We start from the raw sequence: 23,462 nt of genomic DNA on the forward strand, positions 1-23,462 counted from the left end.
GCAATCGCCCCTTAATGACTACTCGCTATCGACCAAGGCTTTTTTTTTTTGTCGAATAATCTATGGCGGGTGCATTGAAAATGGCCGACACGCCGTTATATGTTCGTGTAAGGTTCCATCTTGTTGTTTGATCGGTGGAACCTGAATAAAAAGTAGAAGTGTATGAATGTATGAATAACCTTTACTTTGGTTCCTCGGAACGCGCCCTAGCACGTTGCGGGCCGCTCCGACGTCGAAACAGAAAGACCAAGTCTCTCCGCCGCGTCGCGGGCCCGTTTGACTGCTGTTCTTCGAGTCCGGAGCTGGTAATAGCAGCCTCCCATTTTGACGGCGTGATGACGGCGCGTAACGTGGGGCACCGTCAGAGCATACGATCTAGATTCGCTATATACGGGCATAATGAACATGCATTAGTTGGCTGTATTTCTGGATAAATCTTGTGCAATAGCGCTGGGTTAGGGTACGCCCCGACCTGAAGTAGACTGATTGTCAGAGCCTGTGGTCTGCTTAATTTTCTGTGTGGTGGAAGGTACTGTCTCAGGCAAAAATAATGTAATTTTTTAAATGCTAAATATATTTGGCACTAGCGAATAACAAGCAAGGTCGTCGAACAATGCCTGCCGTTATAAAATGGCGCTTATTGCGTGAAACACTGCAGAAACTAACAAAAGAGTGGCACTAGTTGAAAGGTGAGCTTCACTTACGGTATGCAAAGCTGCGTCGAGGTAGAGACGTTACCGAGAAGTGGTCGAAGTAAATACCTTGCACTACAAGTGTCGCGATAGAGACGAGGCACAGGGAAAGCTCGAAGAGATGCGAGGTAAGGTTCAAAATGCCTCGAAGGAGAGAAGTCAGCGACACCCACGCGTAATCTTTCATGGCGATAGAGTTAAAAGCTTTTGAATGTGTCTTTTATCCTTGGGTATTATGAAAATAATGGCATTTTTTTCTGACGCGCTGGTACATTTGGATATGTAGCAGCCAAATGTACCAGCAGGAGCTAGTATAGCTTGCTTGAGGGCAACAGCCTCAGGTGATATACGCGCTTCAGACGGCAAGAAATTCGTTGGTGGAATTAAAGAAAGTTCACATAGGAGCTTCTGGAAGCAAGCTCCGTGCATCCACGAACAGTGCGCCCTAATGTTTGGGCACCCACTAAGTAGCATCACAAAGATTGTGGACGGAAGCTATTGGCCTTTCCCGAGGACACCTCGGTATGTGATAGGGTTAACAAGCCACTCTGAAGCTTGATCCTGGGAAGCAACACAGAAGCGCATTCTCGGTGAATTTGTAGTGGCAAAAGCAGATGAAAAATACCCAGGATGGAGAGTGGTGAATTAACTGTACTTTATAATGTGACAAACAGCGCAAAACAAAACACGGGACCAGGAAGAAACACAGACGAGCGCTGTCTGTGTTTCTTCCTCGTCCCGTGTTCTGCTTTGCACTGTTTGTCACATAATGGATCACTAACTTGCCCAAAAATTTGCTCTCTTATGTACTTTATATTTCTCCAAGAACGTATAATACATACTCACTTGAGAGGCTAGCAAGCAGGTCTATGATGCTCATTGGCCAGGAAGCTTCCTGTCTAGTGACGTGGAACGTCTCCAATATGCCGACGTAGATGACGCCGAAGACACGCTGCCCTATGCACGCGATAAACAGGAACCAGCTGGAGAAGGCCGCTGTGAGCCAACTCTGGCGGGAGTCAACACCATGCAGCAGCATGATGAGCGCCCTGCAGAGATGTGACAGGCGCGTATGTCAAGTGTGATAGAACTACGCGACAAATCAAGCAGAGATCATGTAGCTCGCGCTCCTCCTGCGTAAATAACGACGTCACAGATTGAGAACATGCTATGGTTTTTTTTCTAAAATCCACGATGGCCAAAACTGCACCGCAATAAAATATGCGCAGCCTTGAGTATTATTTCAGAAACAAGGAATGGGTGGGCTTTCGAAGATGAGGAAAGACGAAGCTACGGGGACGAGTGATTCTCTATCTCGCAAAATATACGCACAGGTGGAAACTTGGCAGCACTAACCACAAGGTCATAAAAGCGATAACAGATTTGTATACGATGACGCAACTAAATGCTGTGGCACTTCCTCCTCGAATGCACACAGGCCTGTCCCAACGGGCGTGCATTCCAGGCTGAGGTCATGGGCCGGACGGTCCCACTTTCGGAGAACATAAGAATGATAGTTTGTGGATCTTTGGCACGCGGTGTACATAGAGGTACTTCACATAAAAAACAGCGCTAAAAACGGCGGACAAGAGAAAGAAGGACACAGACGGCGGCGCTGTCTGTGCCCATAGAGGAACACGACAAATACAAAAATTACAGCAACAAAACAAAGCTGTAAGGTTGCGCCCCATCAACAAAAAAACTTCCAGATCAACAGGCATGCACAGTCGGTGCTCCTTACTAGTGCGCAAAGATTTAACTGACGCATTCTGAAAGGAAATTTCGCATTTCCACAGCATTTTAAAGCGACTCTTTCTATATCTCACTGGTTCATCCCTGAGCGCCGAAAACTCACTGCAGGAAAGCCTACTTGCGTAGAGGAACTATCTGCGCATATACTCATACAATAGAAAAACTGTGCACGACATGCGTGCCGTTGAAAACCACAGTTTACATTCGCAGTTGGGTCGATAAGAACTATTGCGACGCCATGCTACCCAGATGAACTGTATATATCTGCATTAAGAAAGGGAAAATAGACAACCACCCGTTTGTAGCACGAAGCCACAAGGAAATCCATACGGATTTCTCAGAAATAAAGCCTCTTAGTTTCCGAAAAATTCGTCCTGGTCCGGGGATCGAACCCGGGACCAACGCCTTTCCGGGGCTGTCGCTCTACCACTTGAGCTAACCAGGAAGCTAGCACCTCCGGCACCTTGCGGGATTCCGCAGAACTGATTTGCAATATCTGCATTGCATTACGCGCGTCACGCAATGCATTGCCCGCCGTCACCATGGGTAGGCCGCGGGTGGGGAAGAAGAGGCGGCCGTACGCCAACGTAAGCGCGGGTGCGATCGTGCCCGTAGCTGGGTTGTGCTAGATCGCAACTCGTTGAAACTGAAGACTCTAAAGAGACCCACGACGCAGCACTATTCCTACATTAATCGCACGTTTGCAAGCCAGCTGTGCCACGTTACGAGCTTCTCACCGTGTGTTACCGCGAGGCAATACTTGTGTAGAGTAGTCCGTGAAATTGTAAGTGGGCGCGTCTAATGAACGGCTACATGATTTAAAATGAAAGCTACATGCCACTCCACGAAAAAAATCACAGCATATCCACGGAGTGAATGATGATGAGTGCGCGAAGCTGCGGAGGTTCATCGGTAAACCGTGAATCTTCCGTGAATTCTGCCCAGTACATCATCACCGACGTGAGATCGGGCGCGTTTATACTAAAGGTTCGATGAGTTATGACGACTTGCAGCGCACTTTAATTTTACATGTACGCTGTGAATTTTCATTGTTTAGAAAACCATTGCTTAGAAAACATCTGGCGTCTTTCGTTAAGCAGCTGGCGTCTTTTCGTTTTGCTTTAGAAACATCTGGCGTTCTTTCGTTTTGCTTTTACAAAACATCTGGCGTCTTTTGTTGGTTTATTTCATCAATCAACGGCGTTTTGAACAAAATTTTTATTGTTTAATCACGCACAGGAGAAATCTCACCAGGCACTACCTTGGAGGTAAAGAATGGCTGCTAATGGGAATGAGAGACAGAAGAAGTCGGCTTTTAGCTAACGCTGCGAATTTTTTATTGTTCAACAACGCACAGGAAAAATCTCCCACCGGCACCACCTTGCAGGTCAAAGCGTAAGACTGGTTACATACTACGCTACGAGGGACGAACGGGTGCCGCTATAAGGAGCTTCGCCCCTAAATGTCTTCATTCACCGTTCAAGCAATACAAACCTAAACAAGCAATGAAGAGAGAGAGCGTATAGATGCCTAAGCTTGGGCGCTCAGGGAAACGGAAAAAGAGGGCGATGATGATGATGGGTGACAGGAAGAGGTGATGCGTATCGACGACAACCACACAGCACAGTGGTTTTCTTTAAGCCCAGTACTCTTCAGGAAGTCTATAAATGCACAGTAGCCCGAAATTCACACGACACAGATTCCGAGCACTCTTTAAGCGTATGCTTACCATCGCGGGCGACCGAGTTGTGATAATAGGCGGTGACTAATGTCCCCCATTCCACTGGGGCTATAAACACGTTCTCTCCAAGGGCAGGAATCCTTGTCTCGACTCGCAGCAGGAAGGTCTAACCTTCATCACTAATAACAATAATATTTGGGGTTTTACGTCCCAAAACCACGACATGATTATGAGGGACGTCGTAGCGGAGGGCTCCGCGAATTTCGACCGTCTGGAATTCTTTAACGTGAACTGACATCGCGCAGTACACGGGCCTCCACCATTTCGCCTCCATCGAAATGCGACCCCCGCGGCTAATATCACCTTCATCACTAAACCCTAAAACGGCCGCTAGGCAAGGAAACATTGCATGTGGCGATTCCCCACCCGACCTCACTTTTATAAAGAACACACAATCAGCGCGATGGCGCACCAAGGCTTCTGGAGCGATCACTCCATTAATGAAATTCAGCTTATTGCGGGAGCCACCAGACGCAAGGGCAAACAGCTTAAGCTCATTAACCGGCTTTATTTCAGAAATACAAGAGAGGGCATTACAGAAACCATCACAAACCTTGACCAATGGACAGCGAATCTAAATGAGGATATTTGAAAGGCAACACGAATAGTTCCATCGGTAGCTCATCTGCAAGTGGTGGACAGAAGGCTCTTACATATGTGGGAAGATAAACAAGCGCTGCAAAAACGAAATGAGCCGATCGAGTATACGCAAAAGGCTTTCTCGTTGTACTGAGGGTAGACCCTGGTTTGCGTCGAGAGTGCTCGTGAAGCTTCGGTAGAATGGTCGCCCGACGAAAGTGAAGCCAATGTTGACGAATCCTGGGCGTCTGCAAGTTCCTCAAAGTATGCAATGGCGGTGAGTCTGGTAAGGTGACGATATTCGTCGCTGAAGTTCGTGACCAGCAGGTGAGCTCGTCTGTTGCTAGGCTGAATGATTCCTCGGGCAACGCAGATTTGTCGTGAAAGAAGGAAAGACAAATTTGTCTCCGCAATTACAGCGTCGGACACGTCCAGTCCCAATTCCACAGTGACAAAGAGACTGCCTCGATGCGGCAGAGTCACAGAATCATCGTCAACACGTAACGCTGTCTCCGGTAATTGGGTGTTGTCAGTTGAAGCACGAAAAGGCTCCTCGAATGACACAAGTAACTCACGGAGGTCAATGACTGCGCCGTATTCACGAAGAAAGTCCATTCCCAGGATAACGGGCCGAGAGCACACAGGCAACACGAGGAACAACCCCGTAAATGTCGACGCACTGATTCGGATACGGGACGTGCACATTCCAGTCGGCATCACCAGATGGCCACCTGCCATGCGCAATTGAGGTCCTTGCCACGGTGTGCTAACTTTACTCAGCTCAGTTGCCAGTTCGGCGCTCATAACAGAATAGTCGGCACCGGTGTCAACGAAGGCAGTGACAGCATGGTTGTCCACGAAGACGGCGATGTCGGCAAAAACGATCTTTTTACTGTCGGAAAACATTTAAAAACTGGAACGGTCGTTGTCGGGTCGTTGCGTCGAGGGAGGCTCTTTGAAAGTTCGTCGGTCAGCGACTTCACCCCCAGAAGTCGCGGCTCCTAGTTTACCTTGCGAGGACTCGGTGACCGGCTCCTGAAAGGAGCGTAAGACGACGAGGGCAAGCTAGGTGATGTAGACCGGCAAGGCGATGGCGATCTCGAGTGGCGGCGCTCAACAGCCGAAGGAATTCGCTGGCCCATGAGATACGCCTCGATTTCGCGGGGGCGCTCACCGTAGCGTGGGCATTGAGAATCAGGGTGGAAGCCGCGGAGACCTAGTTGGCGGTACTGATAGTTGCGATACACGTGACCCGCTTCGCCACAGTGGTAACAGAGCGGACGATTATCCGACGTGCTCCACACACTTGCCTTGCTAGCACTTTGTCTCAAGGCATATGGCAGATATGTGGGTGAGCTCGGGAACCTTGAGCCGGGAGGCAGACTCGAAGCGGTGTCCGGGAATGGGTGCGTAGCCTGCTCCATTGTCCGCATAGTGAGACCTGTTGCTGGTGGCGCAGAAGATCGCAGTGCCGCCGCATATGTCAAGACGGGGGCCTCAGGTATTGGTGGTGCGAGCGGCGCAAGAGGTGCGACTGCCTGCCTTATTTCTTGTCTGATTACGTCAGCGAGTGCAGTCACAGGTGGTTGGCCTCCTATTTCATGGAGTTGTCGCAGTTCGTCCGGCACGATACTTCGTATGAAGTCTGCGAGGGCCTGCCTCTCGCTGTCAGATCCCACGGAGCATGCAGCGGCCATGATGTCGTTGCGTTCGTACTGCGACGACCGCTGTTGCAGAGTACGCTCCATCATGGTTGCCTCACTGATGAACTCGGTCACAGTTGTCGGTGAATTGCGCACGAGTCCAGCGAAAAGCTGTTCTTTAACTCCACGCATCAAGTGCCGCACCTTTTTCCTGTGACATGGCAAGGACTGCGCGCCGGAAGAGTCCTCGACAAACATTGAAACTCTCTCGTTCTGCCGCTGATTCCTGCTCGAGATGGCTTGTTCAGCTCTCTCCTTCCTTTCGGCGTTGCGGTACGCGTCGCGGAGCTGTCGACGTGGTACGAGAACATGGGTTTCGCAGAATCTTCCAATGCGAAGTAAACACTCCGCAGCTTGCGAACATCGTGCCGTTCGTTGATGCTAGCAACCCGATCAAAGCGGTCGAGCAAGTCATCAACATCTTTGAAAATGTCGCCATGGAATGGTCTTGGTGTCTGTGGCGCATGAAAAACATGCGCGAGAGGAGAACAATGGGCATCGTTACTTTGACTCGCCCGGCTTGTCGTCGGAGTCGTAATCTTTTCGAGTCTCGATGACAAGGGACCAAATTCGGGGGGTAATCCTCGCAGGCGGCGGCTGCTTCTTGCTCTGGGTGATGTAGCTGTCTCCAAGGTGTTAGGAGCGACGGCTGACGCATGTGAGCCAAGGTACATGTACCCAGCAACCTACACCAGTAATGTCGCGGGCGAAACAAGACAGACAACCAGGAGTCGACGTCTGCCCCAGAACCAGAGCAGCCAGAACGTTCTCTTCTTCTTCACACCTGTGGAGATAGGTTTGCACGAAGATTACCCTATGAGGCGACCGGGAAGGCTGCAGCGAACAAAGACGCTATGGCCGGGTTCGTCGACTCTCTGACACGGCGCAGAAAAGGCACTCGAGGCAGGTCGTCAACAACCACGGGTTTATTGACCCAAGATGCAGCACAGTGCGACAATCACGGATTTGCGGGCCGTCAGGGTAACTCCGCAAGACCGATCGAGTACGCTTGCCGGCGGCGCTACGACCATCGCACAAAGGGCAGCAGTCGAGCGCACGGACGAGAAGCCGCCAGATAGAGCAGCGCGTCAACCTCTCGTGCCGGCCTGAGTGCATCTGACGCAGGCAAGCCCGCGTCAGGCAGACAGAAGCGAGTTCAAGGGGGTTGTCACTGGCGGCCAATGAGGACAGGCGTTGGCAGTGACGTAAGCTAGCTTGGTGGCGTGAGAATTGTTCAGGCATGTTCGGACGCGTGGCTCGTGCGGGGAAGAACAACGCATGGCTCGTACCGCGCGAAAAGGCCTGGCGGCGTAGCCACGGTAGCCATGTCGCGGATTAACGGCGGCTCCCGGCGCTCGAGCCGCGCGGGGCCAGCACACACGCTAGCTGAGGAACGAGGCGCCAAAGGGGAGGGCGCGCTCGATTCCCATGGTATGTGTCAATATATATATATATATATATATATATATATATATATATATATATATATATATATATATATATATATATATATATATATATATATATATATATATTCAACACAATGGACAAAAGCCCAGGTAACAGGCGGTAATGTCTGAATATTATATATGGGTGATTTTTGTGGGCGGCCAAGCAGTCACTGTACACAGAAGGGTGTGTTAGATTTGGAGGTTACTTCAGCTACCTGTAGGGATGTCTTTGGTTTGATTACACCCTTCTTTTGAACATGTACATAATGTCTCACTTTAGAATATTTTGCACTCGAGTTGGGTCATTATTGTCATGCTTGCTATCTGATTTATTTGTTCTCACAACAGATTCATATGCGGCATTACGGGGCTGAAAAAGAAAGCATATATGAATACAACATCAATTCGACCCGATGATACCTTTTTTCAATGTCCTATTGAAAAGTATTGACAGGGGAAGTCCTTTCATAAATCTTAATTTTAATTGCTGCACGAGAACCCTTTGTGAGAACAAGTCAGTCAACTGGCAGACATGATATTGCTTGCCTAATAAGAGATGCAAAAAATATGTTGGAGTGTAACATTGTGTATACGTTGTAAACGTAATCGTAGAGACCCAATAGGTTGGCTAAATGAATGGGGTGCAATAAAAAAAAAACATATCGATCAGTAGCTGAAATAACCCCTAAATAACATGTTTTTAAGGTTACATTCCGTTTTAGGAAATTAAGGGCTACATCGTAACCTCTATAATATCAACATTACAAGAGTTACAATGCACCTTATAGTTGTATTCGTTACACTGTAACTCATGTTTTTATCAGTTACGATGTACCCTTCTAATTTAGCGGTGACAAATTAACGGATAAATGTGATTTTGTGCACCGATAGTAAGGGTTACACAGTTAAGAGTGTAGTCCCTCATGACTTGATTAAGCTCTCCGTCTGTTCACTATTCAAGCACATCGAAACATCGAATGATAGCTATAGTTTCGCTGCGCACAGCAGTTGTCACTAAATCGGGGTTAATGACTGCACCTTCTCAGACATAAATGCGTAAGCAATTGTTATGCCGACTCAGCGATAAAACTGTCACGTAAGAAAGAAGTAAATGAAATGATTCGTCGCTCCTGGTGTTAGAACCGACGGTGAGTGTCTGCGCGCCCACGCTTGAAGACTGCGGGCTGAATATGCAAACGACAGGTGGCCCAGGTCCGGTTGTCTGCCGTATGGCTCTCGCCTTCGAGGCGCTTTTCTAATGCACAAGGGAGCCTGCGAGTGAAAGCATATCGGCAACACGATTTCTTTATGAAGTCGACCGTCGTACCTGCAATGTGCCAACACGTCGTCTGTCCTTTTGTCCCTCGGCGTAACGCCGATAAGCCAAGATTAGCCAAGACTGTAAAGTCACAAGCTTTCAATAACAAGACGCATATCATAGCAATGAATGATCCTTGATAAGCAAACTTGAAAACTACGCTAGTAATTAAGACGATTCAAAAAACGGTCTCTCTTAACACCGCGATATTTCGTTATATTAACAACTTGATGTGGGCTAGTTGGTTCATAATTAGAACAAATAAAGTAACAGCGCGAATGAAACAAGGAGGACAAAGAAACGAAGACCACGTCTTGTCCCGTAGTCTTCGTTTCTTTGTCGTCCTTGTTTCATTCGCGCTGTTACTTTATTTGTTCTAATTCGTTATATTGTTCCATTTGACCGTAGCAGTACAGAAAGTGATGCGCTTGTTCATGCCGTAAGAGTACTTACAGTGTGGGACAGCGTCAGTGTAGATTCACTGCATATTCACTCCGCAGTAGGCGAGTGTTTTCAGCGCTCCTGGGTCTTCTTGAGTAAGAGCGAGAGTGCCGGAGCTGTCCCGAGACATTGGCGCAACTCCAGCGGGAACGAAGCCAAGAGAGTCGCCTATCGGCTTCCTTATCCGACGGAGAGGATGCTTCTCTACACGAGAGCATCCGTACGCCTAACGACTGCCTTGAATGGGGCGACTCACCTTTTGAAGACTTGGTATTTTTAAATGCCAAGCACGGTATATATTCGCGTAATGGCCGTAAGTTTTCTTCATTCGACATTTGAGGTGGAAAACGCGGATGTGACGGCTACACAGGAAGTAAACACAATTTTTTTCGGAAAGATTTTCGGCGGTGCTTGTCCTTGGAGTACTAGCTTGTACTAGGAGAAGGCTAACAACAACAAAAAAAAACACGTCTTTTTTATCATTTTCGCTCGGAGGCAGACACGTCGTTGGGCGGCGGCATCGAGAGAAATGTTGTATCGCTTTATGAACTGCCGGATTGTGGATATAGACGCCGTAGTCGGAATACCGTTGTCTCGAGTAATGCCGACCGCTTTTAGGCGGAGCGTCTTTGACGAAACTGCGTAGCCGTCGCTCCGCGTCTTTGTTCCGTATATACTGCAGAAGTTAGTCTTCTATATCCGGAACATGCTGTGCTTGCCTCGCAAAGCGTATTTCTGCGCATTTGTTTTTCTAAGTACACCTTCTTGTGAACATCATTGCAGCACACATGCTCATCAACCTCGAACTTTTGAATTGCAGGTGAGAATTTCGGAGAAAAAAGCTGCGGAGTTCTGGCAACTCACACTGCTAACCTTTCCGAGAATCAATGGTGCGGGTAATACATGGGTAAGTTTTAAATATATTTCTAATAGCGAAGCTCATATATATATATATATATATATATATATATATATATACCGCACCCCACTGTAATACCAATGAAGGCGCTGTGGACGTACTTTGCTAAATTAGAAATAAGTGCACATAGGTAAGTAGCGACGTTTGGGTAAACTAAAGTGCAGTACCACGAAGCACCAGCGCTTGGACACACAGCAGAAAACTAAGGCCGTATCTCGTGAGCGATTCTTGGCAGGACAAGCAAGTTGTTTTCTTCTGAGGTGCACACTCGTCGGAATGCAAATTCGTATGCATCGCTGAGCAAAATGATGCCGTGGGGGACGATACTCGTGAGATGCTTTGGCGCAGCGCGTGCGATCATCTGGACACACAATACTCAGGAGCAATTTTCAGCAGTCGTCATATCCTTGTCGGGCTTTCTCTTGAAAGATTTCACACGTTTTGTCGCTTGTTGTTAAGCGATGTAATTTACGATTGCTGTAACGTCATTGAAGAGATGTACGATAAATATACAAACTCGCAGTAGGCAAATTGCGTTAAAAATACCTCGTGTAAAGCCTTATACGTGCGAGTGTTTGCATTTAATCAGATATTATTTTTAGCGTGTACGTATTTTCAGATTTTTATTCAACCTTCCAAGGAACCGCAAAGCCATATCCGCCAAAGCATTAACCAACTTAGCTCAACGATATACGATGAATATAGAGACCGGATTTTTAGGCATTAAAAAACGTCGTTTTAGATGCCAAAAATAGGCAGGCAAAACAACGTGTTAGGCTTCTAAAATCATAATATAGGCACAATATGTTTCGACCTAAATGCAAATAGTTTAAAACGAAGACGTGCGCGACCTCTATCTATGGCAGGAAAGCAAAAACGTTGTTGCTTAAGATGACACAAAAGCGCCAAAAGTTGAACACATCCGTGCAATCGTGCTTTGTCCCGCACGGTTCGTAGAACACTCCTGTGTTCTTCGCGGTGAGTCAAGTGTCCACTGTCGAATCAACACACTCTTGGGTGCCTTTTCGGCATTATTGAGAAGGGCAGAGGAGCAGATATCCAGATTCCTAAAAGACGAGAAGGGCCTCCTATTGGCCGGGTCGAATCGCGTAGAGCCAATTTCTCCTATGTCAGTGAACCACTGGCGAAGCGGGGGGGAGGGGGGCTTTAGGGGTGCGACACACCCCTCCCGAAACTTTTCAGTTTTGCATGTGTATATATACACGCACGCCCGAACATACATAAAGTGTGGTTGAACCTCCCACCCCCTCCCCCCTCAACCCCTCCCTCCGCTCCATCCGTAAAAAAATTCTGGCTAGGCTACTGCAGTGAACACCTTACAGGTAAATAATAAACAAAACAAAAGCCGCGTGCGCATGATATTTTTCTTCCTTTATTTGCTCTTCACTCTCCTTTGCGCTGACGGCTCTCTGCGGTCTCGCATTCGCCAATTTCTCGCGTCATACCGGTGCGTGTCCCACTTCAATGCTGCTAGCGGTTGTTTCCGGCAGTTGGTTGAACTTGAGGACTATAGGTTGACCGTTGAACCCCACAGAGTTCCGAAAAGTCAATGTTGCGCGGTAACATGAATCACGGCCTGAAACTGCAGCCGGGAGCGAAACTCGAGGCTAATTAGTACACATATAAGCGCCAATTTTGTCTGTTACTTCTCATTATTAATGTGTCTAACAAAGAAAAACGAGCCCTTAAAAGTCTCCTTTCCTTCAACTTTGAAAATAGGCATTTATAGGCATTTGTAAGCAATTAGGCACAAACGCCAAAAATAGGCATTTGTAGGCACTATAGGAACACTATAAAAGCCCTTCGTAACCTCTGATTCATGCTCATATATCAAAGTGGCGCGATGGGAAGGAACAAAATAGACATTTGTCTAAAATCCGGTCTCTAATGATGACACATATAATTACGCCGAAAGTGCTCAGAAAGGTACTGCAGGTACAAAATATCGTACTAATCGATAAACATGAAGCAAGGAAGGGGAAATTTAACGGCTTCTACTTTTTTTTGGTTAGACGCAATAATAATGAAAACTAACAGACAATAATGCAAGGAAAGTATAGGGGGTGTTATTTGTAGTATTTAGAATATAAATGTCAAGAAAGTAAAGTGGACGAAAAGATAACTTGCCAGCGGCAGGGACCGGACCTGCAACCTTCGAATTACACGATGGCTGCGATCGGCGCTGACTAACATTCCCCGGTCTAAATGCACAGGTGTGCTCAACCAAGTGGATGACCGCCACTGTAGCTCGATTGGTAGAGCATCGGACGCGCGTAATTCCAAGTTTCAGTTCATTTCATTTCATTCATTTACTTACAACAATAATGTTGCGGGAGAGCAAGGGAAAAAAGCTGATAATCAGCTTGAAGGTGCCCTGGCCACCCTACACGTATGTCAGCTTGAACGGGGGGACAAACAACAGCCAAAAATATGCACGCATAATATATTGCGCATGGCTCATTTCCATGCAAGGTAGAAGCGTGTTTGCATAGACAACATTCGCAGGTTCGGTCCCTGCCGGAGGTATGTTATCTTTTTGTCCACTTTACTTTCTTCACATTTATATCATAATTAGCAGAAATAAATAAAAACCCCTCTCTTTCTTTGACATTATTGTCGGTTAGTTCTCATAAATCTGTAAACATGTGAACTGAACTAACGCAGCTCGTAAAAGCTAATTGTAGACAACTCTGAAAACACCGAAATAAGGGACACGTGCCGCACATTATTGCTTTTCTTCAATCGCATATTGATGCGCACCGTGGCAGCTTAGATGTACGCTTTAAAGGCGCCCTGCAACACTTTTTCACGTAATCGTCGAATGGCTTCATTAGAAAAGATTACTGAATCGACTGCCGAAAAAATTTTTGGAATCCGTCAAGTACGACCGCACGCTTTAGCAGCTTTCTCTCTCCTTTCGTAGCGCGCTGACAGCTACGCAGGAAGATGCGCACGTCACGGGCACTTTTCATTTTTTCACGCACGGCTTTCTTTGAGTGTGATCTGGAGCACGCGCGAGGGCACGTGGCAGCATCTCAACGCGTGCTGAGGTAAGCCAACAGCCGTGGACTTGGGTAAACGGCGCAGTGATTTGGGATCCTTTGTAAAGAGAAGAGGGAGCGATTTCTAGCTGACTTTGAGGATTGTAAATTCCAGGCCGCGTGCAGCGCTATGTTTGGCTCGCGTGTCCTCAGGACCCTCCACTACTGATCGGCAGCGTTTTCTGACCATAGTGAAAACGTCTTGCAGGGCCCCTTTAAGTTAGAGCCACTTGGTTCCTAAGATAAATTGACTTGATAGAAAAATTTAAAGTAACATCAATTTCGCGATAAGTGCCACCAAGCTTTTGCGCCCTATTGTTGCGCTTAATGTTCTAACAGAAACAAAAATAACCATGTTGGCAATGTTAGTCACACATTCTCGGAACGTGTATCTCAGAACTTCTGCCATCGTCAGAAATTTTTCTGTGGAGACATTCCTTGAGATTTGGTTGACAAGAAACCATAGATTGCAACGTTTTTAATACAAAAAATCACCGGGATTATTATCAGCAAACGTTTGGCGAATACACGATATTCTATTGAGATTTGTCGTGAAGATAATGACCGCCCCTAGGTGCAGTCCTTTGGAACATTCTTTAACTGCGTGATGTCACACATTAACTGTGGAATACGCTCGGTTTTCTGCATACCCGCCTTCACCGTCTCGATCCGTCACTCTAATTCGGAATCCTATTCTAACTATCCCGATCTAACACAAGCGTCCTTTGCCGCCTGCGGCTTGGAGTGTCATTAAACGAACAGATTTGCTTACGGATTCAGAATGACAGATAGTGATCACTGTGGCAGCGAGGTAACCAATGCCCACGTCGTTTGTCATTGTTTTCGCTACATGCTTTCTGTACTGTTTCTCTCATTCTTTCATTTATAGTAAAGTATAGCAAGGGGTGGAATAGGTGCCCACCAGCTCTGCTAGCTTGCGCGAGCTTTTTTTTTTATATTTCTACTCGTTCTGTCCCAGTGCAGGGCAGCAACCCGGATCAGCTTCTTCTCGAAAATGAAAGAAACTTTTGTTGGATTTGTTTGCTGCAAGGTGCGGAGGAATTGCGGACTAGCAGTAAGCAGCACTGCCGAATGCGATCTTGATGCACATCTTTTTCGTCACCAGGATCGCAGTTCTTGATTACAGAAATGACATGTTCAATATAATTGTTCAATTTTCTAGATTCCTTGAAGTTGGATTCTGTCCTTTTTCCGGATGAGCAGCATTTTGATGAACCACGTGACGGCTACTGCCATGTTGACAATGCAGATGAGATGGTACAGACCCTTGTAAGTGCCCTGCTGGTCTCTGAAGTAGCCTGGAAAGACAGCGAGAAGGCCCGCTTGTCAACGTGGACAATACTACTTGCACGTGTTAAAAACACTGGGCGTACGATCACAAGCGAGAAGACACCACAAACACCGACTAACAACAGAAAATACGAGCAGCGGCAGGAAAGAAGGTAAGCACAAAAAAGTCACAGTTTCGCCGCAAGGGCGAAGCAATGAATGCGATAGCAAGAAACTAATGCTATATGAAGTGAGGCTCGCCAACGGATACTCTCAGTTTGAACAGCGCTCCTGTTGCAAAGGCGGCCGAAGCAGCGAAGGAAACTATCGTGCTTCAAGTGTCGAGCTGTGACACTTGATAGTTCGCGCTCATCTTCTGTTTGTTCGTTTAGCGGCGTCCTTTAAGCTCGAATGACTTTCGTACGCTTCGTAACATGAGCGCGGACATCACGGTGAAAGCTTGAAACATCCCTCTTCCCCTCAACACGAGAAAACCACGCGAGCAGACAGCGGAAGGGCAAGGTTCTCCCTGCGCAAATATAAGAAGAAACGAGCGAGCTCGCCGACGACTTTTAAATGCGCCCGTCGCGCTCCTAGCGCCATCTCGCTGGTGATGAAGAAACGCTTACGCCTGACGTCTCTGAGTCCGTCCAGCGGTAAAGGGTGTGTATATAACGCTCACCGTTAGCTACGTGGAGGATCCGCGTTTCGTGAAGCAAAACGGAAAGCCGAGCTAGTTGGTACTGATTCATAATGGTGTAATAGTAGCGCAAAAAAGGCGCAAGAAAAGCGCTTGTGGTGTTCACTTTCTTGTCCTCGTCTTTTTTTTTGCGCTACTATTACATCATTATGAATCCGCGTTTCGTGGCGTAGTGGTTAGCGCCACTCGCTGCGGAGCAAGAGGTCCCTGGTTCGATTCCGCGCTTCGGAAGCATTTTTCTGAATTATTTTTCTTTGGGGCTTTTATACATATATACATACTTATACATATACGGTGCATGACGGCGGCGACGGCGACGGCAAAATCCAGCCGAGACTGTCCATATAATTGCTATCGCAATAAAACATATCCGCGCACGTCCGGGCAAGGGGCGATACCTATCAATCCGGCGCGTGTGGTGGTCTACGTGAGAGATAACTCTTCGGGAATTTGATCTCTTTTTATGCAGGTTGGTCGACGGTTGGCTCACGCATGCGCTGCCGATATGCCAGGCTGCAACCGAAGTCTCGGTGGTACGCCTCGGTGGTATGGTCTCCCTACACTGCAGTTGACATTAATAAGCTTGAGGCCATACAAAAGAAAGCAATACGGTTCATTTTTCGCAGATATCACCGCTATTTTTCTCCTTCTGCTCACGCATGCACTTTGTCGTTAGAACCTTTGGCTCATCGACGCACGCTTGAGCGTATCGCACTGCTTCATCAGATTGTACACGGCCACAGTCGCATCCAAGCGCCGATATCTTTCAGTCATTCCACTAGGCGTGCCAGGCGCCGATCCCACCCACCTAATATTATTCCTTTTCAGCCATTTGTAAATTGCTTTAAGTACTCTTTTTTTCCAAGCGTTGCCGAAATTTGGAAAAGCTTAGATGGCTCCTTTCGGGAAAGGCCAATTGAACAGTTTGTGGAAGAATTGCCGAACCACATTTCGTGATGCTTTAATGATGCCTTATTGTATGTCGAGTATCATGCATTGTAACTCGTGTCCCCTCTTCTGCTTTGTATGATTCAATGTTTTGTATGCTTGTAGTTTTATTTACTAACTCTTGTACCCACTCCTGCTATGTCTCGTTCTATCGAGATAGCAGTATTTGTAAATAAATAAATAAATAAATAAATTAGAGAGAGAGAGAGAGAACAACTTTATGAAAATACCCGCAGAGACGACCGGGGAGGACGAGCTTTAATCTCAAACCATTAGACGCGTTCCTTAATTCCTGCGCCTATATAAAATTGAGCATTCACCGAATTTCGGCGTGCATTTACACTGTGGACAATGTCAACATAGATGAGATGCTGAGCCTCCGGTTAACGATCTTTCACGTTCCATTATTCCCTAGTCTGTCTAACATAGAAGCGGGCCCAGCTAAAAGTCAGTATACGTAGTACAACAACTACACCGCAAGCAGCCCGTTTGTTGTATGTATGTTTCACCAAATGAAGGTCTCATTTATTACCCGCTTATTCGTTCTCTGCCCGGCGGCAACATATTGGCAGCTGTAAAAACAATGCCTTGTCTTTCTTTAGCCCGTGATATACGCACTGGATGTCAGAAACGCGCTTGTTAACTATTGCTTGACCGATTGCCGTACATGTATATCAGATTTCGTTTAGCTGTGGCCGCATCTACGTAGGACTAATAAAGGGCCGCTCACCGAGCCACATAGCAAATTGTAGTCAGACAGTATAAGTTGTTGCGTGCTCAATAAAATGAGGAGGGCTCTTCACCTGATCACACGAAGCCCCGTTCACATTGCCTTCTCAGTCGCTCCTCTCGCCGTTCAGAAATATCCTAGAATGCGTACTGCCCACTGCGCCCGGGAGTTTGTATAGCGGAAAATAGCAAACGCAAGGATTTAGCGTTTGTGTTGCGTGCTCCAAACTGCGCGTGCGCAGAACGTAAACGTAGATCGAGCTTTTACGTACGTACGCTATTTCCGGAATATAGCGTCCAACGCTAACGCACGCAAGGGATTCCGTACGTAGGGCAAGATGGCGACGCCTGTTGAAGCGAGAGTCGTCCAGTTCGAACCTTTCAAGTGGTCGGCCTGCATTATTAAATCCACTTAGTCACAAATGATGCTCATGCTTGATTTAGATTTGAGTAATGATGCTTCACCAACCATATACTGCCGATAAAACAGCTCTGTTTTTTAGATACACTGTCGATTAGCGGTGCAGAAGGCTTAACAAGGTTTGCTGACAATGTTTGCTGTAGCCGCGCAGAGATGGCGACGCTGTTTTCATTAGCCTGTTTCCAAGGTACGGCCAATAGGGCTAGAAGTCAAGCCGTCAGCCTGTCACGATTCGCATCCCTTGTGACATTTTCCGCAGCAGTGTACGAACCTGCGGTTGGCCATAACGGAGGCGCAGCAATGGTGACTTTGGATCAGCTCGACGTAATGGCGCACTTGTGGATTCTACAGTGCATTTAGTGTTTCTATGTCTAGATGGCGCCGTATCTGTTAGCGTTAGCGGGAGTGCATTCCGCTGTTCTAAAAGACCACCACTTGCCACGCAGCTCGTCCATTCTTCCTTTTACCAGTTCGCAAGGCGCATCTTGTGTTGATGCTGTTGCCGCTGATCAATAGAGGCCGGATTTTTAGGCATTAAAAAAGCGCGTTTTAGGCGCCAAACATAGGCAGCAAATTTCTACATAAATTCAAATAATTTCAAACAAAGATGTGCCCGACGTGTATATATCTACGACAGGAAAGCAGAAATGTTTATGACGACACAAAGGCGCCAACGGTTCAACATGGCCATGCTCCGTTTTCACGTACGGTTCAAAGAACACGGTCTCTCCTTTTAATTTCTAGCATGGTGAGTCAAGTGCCCACCGCCGAATCAACACACTCCTGGGTCTATTTCGTTTCGGAGTGGCTGAGAAGGGCAGCACAGGAGCAGATACACGACCGCTAAAAGACCAGCAGGGAAGGGTGCCTCGTATTGGACGGGGCTAATTGCGTAGGGTCATTTTCTCCCCTGTTGGTGAACACACCAAAGGGCCCCTCACCAGGTTTAAGCATTTCGAGCTGACAAGTGTAATGCATGCACTGGGCGCTCACAATCACGTCTGCCAAGGTTTGCGACGCTACGCGCCGCGCAAAGACGTGCAATTTCAAACTGAACGCCGTTGCCTTTCTCGTAGGAGCGCGCCCCAAGATGGAGGGGCTGACATACAACAATGAGTGGTCCTGCGTAGTTATCTGTGCTCTTACGTCGCTCGCCTACGTAGACATGGATGCTCTGAGTCTCTGACGTCGCTAAAAATAGCACATGACGCTGCGAGAAGTATTCGAGACGACATGTGTAACTTGTTTATTATGGTGCTTGAATGAATGGTCGAAAGCTGAGAGAAATAATAAAACACAGAAACGGAATTTGCGAGCGTTTTCAGAGCGAAGCTGTCGAAGGAGTCCCCCTCGGGCTTGGCGTGAAAAACACCCTGGAATGAGTCCGACCCTTCCCAGGAATATATAGCCGAAAGAATTTTTCGAAAAGCTAAAATAGGACTGGAGATATAGCGATCGCTATATATACCCTCTCAACTCGCTTCATTCTGGAGGAGAGAGGGAGCGCCGTTCGGGATGCCCCGCCCAGTGCATTATGTCACCTCGCTTCAATGTTGTGTGGTTTACTTTCCGCGTAACTTGGCGGTGTTCACGGCTGCTGCTGGCAACTAATAGTTCCGGTCGGCTGCTTCTCGCTACGCGGCGCGGTCTATCGCGTCTGGGTTGTAAGCGCTGACGCGATCTATTTGCATTGATACTGTCGTTACTTCGCTTATGTCACATTGATAATGATACTTCGCATTGGTACTGTCGCTACGTCGCTTCGTGACTTCGCTTATGTCGTTTTCCCATCAAATCAAAATTAAACTAAAGGAAAAGCCGGCAAGCCCTCGATGTAGGCGATTGGCACGGCATGTACACTCAGTATACGCTTTTAGATAACGAACTGGCCAAGGCGGCCTGCCTCAACGCACGGAATAATATCCCGTGCGGAGAAAACGCGATGGAAAAGAAAAAAAAAAACGCGATTCTCTTTAAGCGGCCGCTGTGAACGGGAGGAAACGAAATAAAATGCCCTTCGGCAATCAGACAATCAGACGTGTCGCAATACAAGCGAGATTTGAGTAAGCGTCGCGACGTATGCGCCTGCGAAGAAAAAAACAAGCAAAAGAGAAAGAAACGCGGGAAGAGCGTCGGCTGGCCACGGCGGCGTGCGGGATGCCCAAGCAAAGCCGTTATGGGATTGATTTCCTTGGCCTTGTGCACGCCGCTTCTGAACTGCCCACTGTGCCCAGCTGTGTCGGCCGTGTGCGCGCGTTTTGTGCCTGCTCTCGCGGCTGGACGTGAAATGCGTGGTTTGACGACAGTGCAGTATGCCTTACTGCGGATCTTACTGCGGATGGGATATGGTGTGACGATGTCCCGGCGACTCAAGCGAGCCTGCCGCTGTTTATATTACCCAGCAGATGATGGGCACGCTGCGTTCGCGGTACCACAGGGACAAGAATGGTAAGTAATGGTTATGTTTCCTCTGTTCATGCATCCTTATCGTCGCTCGAGCAGCTGTAGGTGTCGTTCTGATCATTGCGTCGCTTGAAAAGTGCAATGAAAAATCGAACAAAAGGAAAGAAAAGCCATTAAGCTCACATAGCGACGATGTGTAATGCGTGTTTAGAAACTCCTGTGAATACAGCACATGCTTCGCACGGCCATCCAATCGATGCGCGAGCGCGCCTTGAAAAAAGATGTTCGTACGACATAATTTCCTTCCTTGCGATGAGGGTGGCGATTTGGGCTTGTTGGTATGGTTGCATGATAATTGATGGTAGCGCAGGCCAAAGACACGGACAAAAGAAGGCACATGAGACACCACAGCGCTAACTTTCAACAACTATTTTATTACCAGCTGATCCCGCTAGTATATGTACTCTCTCACGGTCATACGTCACGTGTGCATAGCTCTGACACCCATAAAATTGTAACCTACACGTGTACATCACATACATGACCACACTGTATCAAACGCATTTTTCTTATAATGCTTATCCACAAAGCAGTTTTATCGCGAATACATGTAATCCAGTTCCTTATTTGATAACACCACTGACGGACTGCTCACACACGCGTCACCAAACGCTGAAATCCTGCTGGCCTCCATTATCAATCGCGTCATCTCGCACCTACTCCTACTCATGATGGCCGTTTCATGAAACTTAGGTCTGCACTTACATGTGTGACAATGCAGGGAAAGAAAACCGTCAGGAGCAACGCTACTTACTTTGCTATTATGTTCGCGCAATCTATCATTTATACATCTGCCGGTCTGTCCGATGTGTGACTTTCCACAAGTAAGTGGAATCTGGTAGACGACACACGTGTTGCATTCAACAAACTTGTTTCGATGCTTCTTTTCGCATACCGCATCTATTATCTTGTCTGGTCTTGTGTTCCTGCATAGGCTCACCAATTTATTAGGGGCTGAAAAAACTACCTTTGTGTCACATTTTTCCGCAATCTTCTTTATTCTGTGAGAGAACTTATGTATGTACGGAATGACAGCAAAGTTCCTCCTGCTTGGGCTCGCCCTATCCTTCTCCTCGGAACCTTTCTTTAGCGCTTCTCTATGCAAGCCTTCTGCAACCGACACGACGACGGTTAAGCGATGCCGGGTATCCTAAGAACCTTGTCGTGTTCTTAGGATACCCGGCATCGCTTAACCGTCGTCGTGTCGGTTGCAGAAGGCTTGCATAGAGAAGCGCTAAAGAAAGGTTCCGAGGAGAAGGATAGGGCGAGCCCAAGCAGGAGGAACTTTGCTGTCATTCCGTACATACATAAGTTCTCTCACAGAATAAAGAAGATTGCGGAAAAATGTGACACAAAGGTAGTTTTTTCAGCCCCTAATAAATTGGTGAGCCTATGCAGGAACACAAGACCAGACAAGATAATAGATGCGGTATGCGAAAAGAAGCATCGAAACAAGTTTGTTGAATGCAACACGTGTGTCGTCTACCAGATTCCACTTACTTGTGGAAAGTCATACATCGGACAGACCGGCAGATGTATAAATGATAGATTGCGCGAACATAATAGCAAAGTAAGTAGCGTTGCTCCTGACGGTTTTCTTTCCCTGCATTGTCACACATGTAAGTGCAGACCTAAGTTTCATGAAACGGCCATCATGAGTAGGAGTAGGTGCGAGATGACGCGATTGATAATGGAGGCCAGCAGGATTTCAGCGTTTGGTGACGCGTGTGTGAGCAGTCCGTCAGTGGTGTTATCAAATAAGGAACTGGATTACATGTATTCGCGATAAAACTGCTTTGTGGATAAGCATTATAAGAAAAATGCGTTTGATACAGTGTGGTCATGTATGTGATGTACACGTGTAGGTTACAATTTTATGGGTGTCAGAGCTATGCACACGTGACGTATGACCGTGAGAGAGTACATATACTAGCGGGATCAGCTGGTAATAAAATAGTTGTTGAAAGTTAGCGCTGTGGTGTCTCATGTGCCTTCTTTTGTCCGTGTCTTTGGCCTGCGCTACCATCAATTATCATGCTTCCTTGCGATAAAGCATAAATGAAGCAGAGCGCTTTCAAGAAGTGTACACTAAAGCAAAAAAAAAAGCCGTTATTATCACGCTGCCATGTCATGAAATGTGCATTGGGGCGACATTTTTTTTCTGTTTATGCTGTTTTTATGCTTGATTTGCTTGTTTTGCACATCTGTCTCGATGTCAGTTTGTGCGCGTTGACATGTCGCATAATGGTCACATAATTATGGCCATATGATCTGATGTACAGTGTGTGTTGGGAAGAACGTGCATTTCATGGTGTTGTCACTTCATTAGTCATATATCAGCACTGGAACTTGCCAGGGTTACCTATGCATATTTATAGCCGTTAGGAGATGTATAAGTTGCGCAAGGCTATTTTAATCACGTTGATATAAGCCAGTTGAACCTGTTGAACCACATTCTTGAATCACCTTGTTTTCTTCCCTCCCGTCATTTTGTTTTGATCAATTATGTTGCCATAGTGTTTATTATCTGTACACAGTATTCTCACTGTTGACACAATTTCTGACAAGGTGACAACGCTGGTATTGTGTCCAGGTCTTCTTTCGTCCTTGTTATGTTTGCCGCTCATAAGTCGATCCTGCGGAAGAGACGGCGCGGCACTGTACGTCGTACAAAGCTTCTTTCTCGGCTCTCCCCCTGCCTGGTCTTCCGCTGTGCAATTATCAAGAGAAAGCAAACGGCTTCCTTTGAGCAGCGATGGCCAGCATGGGTTGCGGTCAAGCGACCGTTCTCAGGGGTCGGCGGCCCGAATGTGTGGGAAAATGAGGAGGACATCCCCCGCTCTATGCCGTCGCTCGAGGCGACAGTATGCGTGACCCCTACAGCGACCGAGATGTGCTTTCGCAACAATGCAAGGTCGAATGCGTGGGAGGCAGGGTCACGCAAACGCCTTTTCTTTCCCAGAACCATTTAACGACTGGCCCCGAGAGTTCAACTCTATGCGTATGGGAAAATGGCGTGAACGCACCAGGGCTAAGATACAGATGTATTTCGACCGTGAGAATCCCTGAGAGCGTGGGAAGGAGAGAGAGAGCCATGATGGGAAAGAGTGCCAAAACGCCTGTCTGCGCTGTAAAGACACCGCTGTCGAGATTAAGGACAGCCCAGTAGGGAGTGGCTTAATCTGTGGATAAACAGATTGGATAACAGAAGGTTGAGGCGGACCAGCAGTGGCCACCTCCCCTTTTCTTTGTT

General features: G+C 47.3%; 2 protein-coding genes and 1 non-coding gene across 3 annotated transcripts in view; all 3 read right to left on the reverse strand.

Moving 5' to 3' along the window:
- The window catches only part of LOC119389297 (monocarboxylate transporter 12), a 130,382-nt gene extending 120,543 nt beyond the window's left edge, over positions 1–9,839 (reverse strand). Inside the window, exons 1-2 of the mRNA XM_037656506.2 lie at positions 9,690–9,839; positions 1,539–1,741 (exon numbers count right to left, since the gene is read on the reverse strand). Coding sequence (XP_037512434.1) covers positions 1,539–1,731 — 193 coding nt within the window. The 5' untranslated portion in view covers positions 1,732–1,741; positions 9,690–9,839. The remainder of the gene's footprint in view (positions 1–1,538; positions 1,742–9,689) is intronic.
- On the reverse strand, positions 2,816–2,889 carry Trnas-gga (transfer RNA serine (anticodon GGA)). Its single transcript has one exon. It is a non-coding gene; the product is annotated as a tRNA-Ser (tRNA).
- A 4,280-nt stretch (positions 9,840–14,119) lies between the features above and the next one.
- The window catches only part of LOC119389299 (uncharacterized), a 168,761-nt gene continuing 159,418 nt past the window's right edge, over positions 14,120–23,462 (reverse strand). Inside the window, exon 4 of the mRNA XM_037656509.2 lies at positions 14,120–14,977. Coding sequence (XP_037512437.1) covers positions 14,838–14,977 — 140 coding nt within the window. The 3' untranslated portion in view covers positions 14,120–14,837. The remainder of the gene's footprint in view (positions 14,978–23,462) is intronic.

Source organism: Rhipicephalus sanguineus, chromosome 4 (genome assembly GCF_013339695.2).
Source record: "Rhipicephalus sanguineus isolate Rsan-2018 chromosome 4, BIME_Rsan_1.4, whole genome shotgun sequence".
Classification (NCBI taxonomy): Eukaryota; Metazoa; Arthropoda; class Arachnida; order Ixodida; family Ixodidae; genus Rhipicephalus; species Rhipicephalus sanguineus.